This window comes from Seriola dumerili, unplaced genomic scaffold, assembly GCF_002260705.1.
Source record: "Seriola dumerili isolate Sdu_G_001 unplaced genomic scaffold, Sdu_1.0 BDQW01000068.1, whole genome shotgun sequence".
NCBI classification, from domain to species: Eukaryota; Metazoa; Chordata; class Actinopteri; order Carangiformes; family Carangidae; genus Seriola; species Seriola dumerili.
Genome location: NW_019174323.1, coordinates 15,752,425 through 15,761,913, shown reverse-complemented (window position 1 = coordinate 15,761,913; position 9,489 = coordinate 15,752,425). Strand labels below are relative to the sequence as shown.

Genomic DNA, 9,489 nt, shown 5'->3' with positions numbered 1-9,489 from the left:
TCCAGGAAAAAAGGAAAGCAAGGAGAGAAAACAGAAGAGCAAAGGTTGGTTGGGCCATAAAAGTCATCACAGATAACATGAGCTGTAAAAACACACACACACACACACACACACACACACACACACACTCCTGTGATTCTTTCTCTACTGTTAATCAGCACCACATCCACACCCTGCTACACTGTCACTGGGGAAGACTTAATGAAGTAAATTAATCCTGGAGTTAATTATGATCAGCTGAGAGTGGCCTCGTTCAATTAGTACAATCTCCACCTTAATTAAATCTCTTAATGGCCGGTCAACACACAGACAGTTCACTGGTGTCTGACAGTCTACACACACACACACACACACACACACACACTTGTACTTCTATCTTTGTGAGGACACATTCTGACCCTAAACAGCCCTTTAAATTATTTTGAGGACGAACCAAAAATGTCCTCACTTTCCCAAGGTCTGGAACTGGTCCTCACAAAGATAGAAGCACAAACACAAGCGCACACACACACACACACACACACACACACACACACACACACACACACACACACACACACACACACACACACACACACACACAAACACAGAAAGTTAAACCTTAATCAATTTCCCACGCTTACGCTCCTTAATGTGAATATTAATCATAAGGTCACTGTGACATGACGGCGACCAATCTGAACCTGGCAAAAAAAGTAATTAACAAATAAACTAAATGAAAACTAATCAATAAAAATGTCTTTCATTCATTCATTTCCCTGTCATTATCGTCATCATGAACATTTCTTCTGTGTTTTCTGTGAAAGTTTTGGACCTGCTCCGTGTTGACACTTGATCACGTACATATCTGGTTAATGATTGGCTGAGGGCCGGCTGAAAATATGTATTTGTTCCTGTTTGAGGTTGTTGTTGTGATTATTTTATCACCCCGGGGGATAAATCCTGACTGTGCTTCTGTATTTAACCGCATCAGCAGAGCCTGGAGTCCCACAGGGTCTGACATAAACACATTTTGCCCTGTGTTTGGAGCGATTACAGCAGCGTGACGTCGTCTGCTCTGGCGTTTCAGTCAAATGAAAACACTTTAAAACTCTTGGCTCCGATTGCATACAGCTGCAGTCTCCGTGTGTAAAAGATACAGGTCGATATAAAATGATAAATTTCATACGTGAAAACTAAGCAAACAAAGTCTGAATGAATCTGACTAAAGTCCTATCTGTTCTGCTTCACTGTGCTTATCCTTGTGTTTGCTTTTAATCATTATTATCATCGTCTATTTCATTGATTTCTCTTTAAGCCTGAAACATGTTCAGCTCTCACAATTATATTCAATTCATCAAGTATATCTTCATTCATTTATTCTAGTACATTAGCATATTAGGCACCACCTGTTCCTACCCAGAAGGCCACAGTGTTTCTCCCCCAGCAGAGGTTTCATGACTCGACACCTTAAGTGTGGTGGTGAGCTTAACACAAGGTGAAAGAGAGAGACTGAGGTTCTTCACCATTTACACCGTCTTCAGTTTTAAGAGTTTTTAAAGTAAATGTGACGACGTGCATGAGAGAGGTCAAACGCAGGTGCAACCTCTGATCATTCATCTCGTTACAGAATAACACGAGAGACTTTATCACAAGCAGTCGATTATGTTCTGGAAAGACAATCTGAACAGGGTCGTTTATTTTCAGAGCTAGTTACTTCACAAATTAAGATTTAACACATAAAACACATGATGAGCTTATAAGACATGATGATTTAGTATCAGCTTTCTCACAGGCCTCTCTCAGCCCAGCGCCTGGTGATACAGAGAAATACAGTCGTGTGTCTGCAGGTTGTCAGGCTTGTTGTCGGTGGTGGTCTGTTTCTTGTCAGGGAGCTAAAAGGCCGCTCTAGCTTTTCTCCGTTTGTGCTATTTTTACCCGCGGCCTTTTTTTTTTTTTTTTTTTCCCTTTTCTTCATTGACCCATGTGTGTTTCAAACCCACCAAGGAGAGTTGCGTAATAAACCGGCAGATTATTTGTGTTGGGGTGCCCTCTAATGGACTTCAGCGAGACAGGACATAAACACAAGACAAATCCCAAAACAAATCCAGATGAATCACACACACACACACACACACACACACACACGCACACACACACAGCTGTCTGCGACTCCAGGCAAAGCTCACTGCAAAAACTTTCTCAAAGTTGCGACGGCTCTCAAAATAACCGCCCTACTTATTCCACTTTGTACTGACACCAGCGAGGACAAGAGAGAGAGAGAGAGAGAGAGAGAGAAAATGTCTTTGCGCTATATTTTCCGAATAATCAACATCTCAACACAGGTCTGTGAACACAGTAGTAAGTTTTATTCAAACTTTATCTTAATGACTAAAGACCGTCACAGTGATTTGACAAAAATAAAAAGTGCTTGCGAACACAATCGAACTTGTTTCTCTCACAGTAAAGAAAACCGGACAGATACAGTGTGTTAACAACGATGTTGAGTCACACCCGTGGCGATAAATCAAAGTATGCATAGGAGACCCGACGTCGCCTCTCTGAAGGCTCCAACCGTCTTACTGCATGATGAAACAGGATCAACATATTCTACGTAAAAATTACGACAAACGATACAGAACATGCCGATCTCCAAAACAACAAAACGGCTTGTTACTTTGAACATCACACAGTTAATAAAAATTAGACAAGGGTTATGTAGAAATTAGAAATTCGTGTGTTTGGAAAGGTTGAAGGTTTTTTTTTTTTCTTCTGTTGCCTGTCGATGACGTGACATCAGCGAAGGGATTTTTACAGGGTAGTATCATTAGAGTGAGGTGTGCAGTGTATTCAAACAGGCTTAGATTTGCACATATACTTATAAACGCAGCTTTTAATTACCAAACACCTGATGTTCTCATAGTTACAAATCAAAATAAATAAGTCAATAAATAAATAGTCTTTTTAAACTTACATCAGGAAGCTTTTGCTGCTTTGTTTGTTTGTTTGTTTGTTTTTATAATTTCTCCCCAACATTTGCAGTGACGTATGAAACTTACTGAACCTTCAACCTAAAAGTCAGCAGTTCATCCTGCTCTTTTTTAATTTGATATGGTGAAACTTGTCTTCCTGTATCAGTTTACTGCGGAGAAAAAAGCCAAAGCCTGAGGGCTGCAAACATTTCACTACAGGGAGTCATTTATCAGAGCGATAGAAAAAAATCCAGACCTCCAAACTTCATCTTTTTTGATTACATCAGTCATTTTAAGGAACGGTTCAACTTTGTGGGAAAATTGCTTACTCACTTTCTGGCCAACAGTCAGACAGGAAGCTCGAGCTTCTCATCTAACTCTTGGACGGGAAGCAAATAAACGCATTTCCACCGACTGTCAAACAATTTTCTCGAATATTTCTTTACATTTCTTTTCTGTCGATTTCAACCCGACAATCCGCAGGTTGAGAACCGCTCACCTTTACACATGCTTTACAACATTTCAAATCTAGCTCCACCTGTGCTCAAGTGCATTTACAGATAGTCACTCCATCCTCTGCCCGTTCCCCAAATACTCCTTCAGTTTCCTTCCCCAACCCCAAATCCTCTGGTCCTGGTTTTCCAGCGGCACAACATCCGTCTACTTGTCTCTACCACCGAAACGTGTGACCGTCATAGGAGCTGGCTACAATAACACTGGATTTCTACACTTGCCAAGTCGACAAATACAGTAGTGCTACAATATTAAGAAGGAAAAATAATTCCTTACACGTGGAGCTTGTCACAGCTCTCGAGGCCGAAACACATTGAGAGTGAACTGAATGTTGTCGCGCTTATTTCTTACTTTAATTAAACTTGTTTGGTGTTTTTGTGGCATGTCAAAACAACCTGGAAAATGATTTTCTGAAGGCAGTGAGATGAAGGCAGATCTGTTCCTTTCACATTAAGCCAAGCCGGATTGTAAACAACAGGCTGTTACTACAGTTTTCTTCATCCTTTTAATCCTCCTGAAATCTACCGACAACCGTCTCCATCTGCTGTTGTGAACACAGACACACTGACGTTTGACACGTGACTTTTGGCAGTGGCGGCACACGATTCATATCAGCTGAGAAAAAACGAAAAACAAAAACGGGAGTAAAATTCAGACCTCCGCTGAGCTGGTCCCTTTAAAATGAAACTCTTCAGTACTTCGGCTAAATCGATTCAGATTCGCTCAAAATGCATTTCGGCCTCAAACTCATCTGCTTCCTCAGCAACTCGACTCTTCAAAGACACTTCTTCTCTAAACGACCACAGATTTCCCAACTAAAATATATCCCCTACAGTCAAAGTAAAAAGTGCTAGCACCGAGCCCTGAACCACTAACTTTCCAACCCCTCAACTAAAAAAAAAAAAACATTCAACCCAGACGACGAAACCGCGGCCTTCAAAAGAAAACATTCAAACATATACATTCAAAGCTTCATTTCTGACCCTGTCCTTTAAACTCAAAACCTTCACCCTCCCATAACCAAGCCACTTCAGGCTGACCCACGACGTACGCTAAGCTCCGCTCCCTCTCCTCCTCAGACCTGGTCCCAAACCCTCACACCCTGAAAACATAAATTAAATCCACGTCTCCTCCGCCGGGCTCCACTCCACTCCGAGACCTTTTCCAGCCCTGCAGCCTGAAGCGCTGCTCTAGGAGCTGATGATCTGACCTGACCAGGTCTCGTGCTTGGTGCCCGGATTGAGGTGGGTGATCACCACCTCCACGGCCTGGATCTTCTGGTTCTTGGGAGGGATGGGGCACACCTTGTATGTGACCTCGTCCCCTTCCATAGGCACGTATTCTCCATCAATGCTGTCGAAGAAGCAGAAACGGCGTTACAAGCTCAGCACGATATTTCGTTCACAGGCAGTGACATGAAGTCTGAGCTGGCACCGTCTCCGTCTACCTTGAATTGTCTTTTTTGTGACCTGATGAAACCTTCCAGGCACGAGAACTGATTTAATCGACTTGGTACAATGACAAACGAGCAAATAATGATGTTTCTTCAGCATTTTTCCATCACTAATCTCCATTTCCACACAGCTCACACGTCTTCCTGCTCCCAAACAAGTACTCCAACAATTTAGCGCTGCACTTCCATTAAGCTGCTAGAGACAGATTTAAAAATCAATGATCAAAATCGATGCAGCAGATATGTCCAGGCTTTTAGTCTCTAGTATGGGTCCAGCTCCAGAAAACCGGCACTTCCCATAAAAGCAGCTTCATTGCATTTTTAATTAGATCACGACTGGTCACAGCACATGTTCGGTTCTCTTTTTATAAATGTGTTGTCTCCAAGACCAAGCTGAGATAACCCCACGATGACACGACTATGACATAATCAGGGGTTGTGTTTTCAGACTTCGAGAAGAAACTGAGACTTTTAGAAACGACGACACACACACACACACACACACACACACACACACACACACACACACACACACACACACACACACACACACACACCAAAGTAATCGTTTATTAATCTAAATATTGATATTGATTTGAAGTCATATCATCCATCCCTCCCTGATTTGTTTAAAACTGTAGCTGGAAAATCAAATTCCTCCAATAATAGTTGTTGTTTTATTTTATAAGCTCATGAAAATTAGCAAATAACAATAATAATAATAATAAAAGGTTCTGATGGATGTTCTATCGGTTATCATCATATCATATCACCTAATCAGCAGGTCAACTTCCACAAAACCCTTTGCCAGTAAATAATTCACCCGTTGGCTTAATGGCTGCTCGGTGAGGTCACTCACTCAGAGATGTGGACAAAGATGTCCTCTCCTCCGTGAGAAGGACGTATGAATCCGTGACCCTGAGACCTGGAGAAGTTTTTACACACCCCTTTAAACACTGGACCTGATTTGGCTCGCACTGTCCTGCAGAGAAAGAGAGACATAGACAGAAAGAGAGAGAGAGAGAGAGAGAGGGAGGGAGAGGGAGGGAGAAAGGGACAGTGCATCATAAATCATTACCTCATTAGCGGCGTTATTTTTGTGTAATTAGTCAGCCTGTACGCTCCTACTCACGCTGAGTATGTCCGGGTGCGTTTGGTTGGCAGAGGGCTGGGCAGCTCTCCAGGCTGCGGCGGTTTCCTCTCCCTCTCCCAAACCCGGCTGCCCTCCCTCAGGAAGGGGAAGGAGAGCTGCAGGGGGGTGCGCGGGGAGGTGAGTGGCAGTGGGGAGTCCGCCGGCGAGGAGGGGTCCGGGTCTGACATCTTGACTTGTTTCACGTAGAGTGTTTTTTGTTTTTTTTTCTTTTCTGTTTTGGGTTTCCTCCAATGGCACACAAGGAAGAACAGGAAGGAGGGTTACACCTCCTGCATGGCAAGTGTGTGTGTGTGTGTGTGTGTGTGTGTGTGTGTGTGTGTGTGTGTGTGTGTGTGTGAGAGAGAGAGAGGGAGGGGAGATGCTCAGAGAGGAGGTCGTACAGTGAAGGAGTGGAGCGATGACACCCTGAAATAAAGGAGCGAGAGAGGTGGATAAAGACAAAGAGAAATTAAAGGTCCCATATTCTTCTATTCTTCTTCTTCTGTGTTTTATTTGCAGTGTTGATCCCTGAGAAAATATATTTGTATATAAATAACGTATAAAATGTTCCTAAATAAACCATCAAAAAGCCCGTTGGATTACTTTTTTTTAAAAATGAATTGTGACAAAGCTGAAGCGACACATTTGTTCTGAATCATCCTCACATCAACTCAGTGTCATTTATTGGGAATATTAATGAGAAGGGCGGATAAGAAATTATTGCCCAATACAGATAAACAGGCTGACATACTGTGCACCCTTCATCAAATCTTACTGAAAACACGACTCGTCTTCTGGCTGCAATGCATTCTGGTCTTTTGAAAAGCTCCTTTTCTAGGCAGATTTTTCTTCACTGAAAAAAATATTAAATACAGCATTCAGAAGAAAATCCCATCTGAATGCATATTGTGCCTCGTATATATTTGATTTGTCCATTTATTAATGTTGAATATTGGTGCAGGATGGTGGGTGTGGAGAGAAGCCCGCAAAAGTTTTTCTCCACTGTAGCTGCTTGGCGACAGTCGTCATATAAAAGGCTACTGTAAAGAAAACCAATCAATAAATAAGATAGCAGACCCAGATGTTGGGCTGCTCTGATCTTTTATTTACCGGTGTTAAAGCTGATCGCAGCTGTGACAAAAATGAGAATTACAAAGCAATTTGATTTCCAAGTCTCCAGACTCTGATCTCGCCGGCTTTGAAAAATGTCCCAAGACGATGTAAATAACAATCCTGCCGCGGAGAGGCCTCGGCTCGCCTCATCACACTTTGTTTATATTAAAATCCATTACGAATCGCTCTTCATCCACTGTACTCAAAGCGAGAAGCTGCTCTCTGAAGCTTTTCAGTCTTTTTTTGGGACGAATGAGCTCCGTCTCTGCGCCTCGACACAGACCCAATTATCTCGTCGTAAGTGGGACTTCAGATGTATCAGCGTCGTCATGACACTCACTACAAGTACAGAGAGCTGCGGGGCATCGTTCTGCAGAGGTTAGACGCCCGCACTGAAACCTGGTTGGATGCTTTATCGGGGTTATCGTCAGCAGCCGCCTCCCAGTGAACGTTAGTGTTGACGCCTGCAGGATGAATGTTTGACACACACTGATGAGACGAGTGCGTGTCAGAGCGAATCCCACAGGCTCCTCTCAATATCACACTCTGCCTCTCTCTCTCTCTGTGTCAGTCTAAATATAGTAGTGTGTGTGTGTGTGTGTGTGTGTGTGTGTGTGTGTGTGTCATGGGCGGCTAAAGACAAGTCATAACCTACATATTCTCTTCAAGTTTTAATCCTGCAACAACAACTTTTACTACATTTGGAGAGTTTAGCGTCAACACTGTGATGACGTCCCGTGGTGCTGTTTCCAAAATGTGGCGCTACCCTCTCCCCAGTGTCTCCTCATTGGTCCAGCCTCCTCCTGCTGGGCGCCAATGATTCTCACTGGATGCAACTGTAACATCCTTTAGCAAGATTTATCTACTTCCACTGTCCTGATTTGAGAGGAGTAGTGGGGTTTAGGTTGGCGTCTGTCCGTATGTCCAAATATTACAAGGGTGCAAAGGTCCCAGCAACATCATCATCATCATCATCATCATCATAGGAGTGGCTTTAATCTGTCTGGTTCATAAGCTCATTTAGAGAGCAGATACTGCAAATGGCTGATGACTGAGGCTTTTATCCTCCTGGAATCATGTAGATGCAACGATGCTGATCAACACACACACACACACACACACACATCTGTCGTCACGGTGGCACCGATAACCACGACTGATGGATGACAAGGCATAAATAGCCCGTGTAGCCTTAAATTACTCAGCAACTTGACTGGTGGAGCTCCTCTTTCATTAGCCCCCTCATTATGGGGCCCGAGAGCGAGGCCGGCAAATGGACTTATTTAATGAGTCTGCAGTGCTTTCTGTGTCGGATGAGCTGGTGAAACGTTCAATCAGGAGGGTGTCAGGCTGCCATGAAAAGAGAGGCCTGATCTGAGAGTGGACTGAGGAGGAGGAAGGAAGAGAGCGAGAGAAAAGACAGACAAAAGGCCAAAAGCACCTCCCTAAATGTGAAACAGGGGCACTGTGGCTGTCTGTACTCCCTCTGCATCAGCATGGGAGACACGTCAACTCACACACACACACACACACACACACACTCACACACTCACACACTCACACACACAAGGCTCTGTGTTTAAACTTTAAATCAGCCTTTCTTGGAGACAAACAGTGTGTTTTATGGTATAAATCAGTTTGAATGTGAGCCTGGCTGAGCCTAAATAATTCATTACAAAATAAAAGCCCTTCAGGCGGGTTGTTTCCAGAACATTCTCACACTGTGGAGGCTTGAGACAAGAGGGCGAGAGGATGCTCGACTGATGCCCCCCCCCAAAAAAAAAAGAAAAAAAAAGAAAAGTGACACCAAAACGCGTCTGTGCTTTAAAAAATAAAAACCAAAAACAAACGCCGCCACGTTTAAAAAGATGAAGAAGACTCCGGTGGTAAATCTTTGCTGCGAGATAGAGAGCAGCAGCACGGCGGGGTTTTATCAATACAACACAACACTGGGTTTAATCCGACGCCGTCTGCGTGACACGGAGAATAAAAGGCTTGATGTGGAAAAAAACCACGCTACAAATCGTCCATAAATCACCGCCCCCCCCCCCTTTCTCCCCCCCCCTTCCCCTGATCGATTAAAGCTTTACATACCGTGAAAAGCGCCGATCAGCTGTCAGTTCAGACGCGCCGCGGCCTCGTGTTTTTTGAGGTGATACGAGGCAATTATGTAATTAAATCCGGTGCAAGCTGCGGGGACATGTGGTGGATAAGTCACAGGATCTTGGTATGGATGCGGCGCGCACGGGGCGGAAAAGAAAAAGCAGCAAATGAAAAAAAAAAAAAAAAAAAAAAAAAAAAAAGAAAGAAAGGAAGGAGGCGGCAGA

The 9,489-nt window shown here is 43.6% G+C and overlaps 1 protein-coding gene across 1 annotated transcript; it reads right to left on the bottom strand.

Annotated features, from left to right (window-relative positions):
- Nucleotides 1-2,327: 2,327 nt before the first annotated feature.
- On the bottom strand, nt 2,328-9,370 carry LOC111220469 (cold shock domain-containing protein C2-like). Its single transcript, XM_022743570.1, has 4 exons — nt 9,257-9,370; nt 6,050-6,475; nt 5,777-5,899; nt 2,328-4,817 (listed from the first exon to the last, which is right to left on the bottom strand). The coding sequence occupies exons 2-4, from the start codon at nt 6,235-6,237 to the stop codon at nt 4,655-4,657; spliced, it is 474 nt and encodes a 157-aa protein (XP_022599291.1). The 5' UTR covers nt 6,238-6,475; nt 9,257-9,370; the 3' UTR covers nt 2,328-4,654.
- Between the last annotated feature and the right edge of the window lie 119 nt (nt 9,371-9,489).

Bases quoted from the DNA above. Each gene is read 5' to 3' on its own strand.
- LOC111220469 (XM_022743570.1), bottom strand. From the start codon at position 6,237: ATGTCAGACCCGGACCCCTCCTCGCCGGCGGACTCCCCACTGCCACTC. The intron at 5,900-6,049 runs GTGAGTAGGAGC...CTTTCTCTGCAG, and splicing joins CGCACCCGGACATACTCAGC to GACAGTGCGAGCCAAATCAG. The intron at 4,818-5,776 runs GTGAGTGACCTC...CTTCTTCGACAG, and splicing joins ATCTTTGTCCACATCTCTGA to CATTGATGGAGAATACGTGC.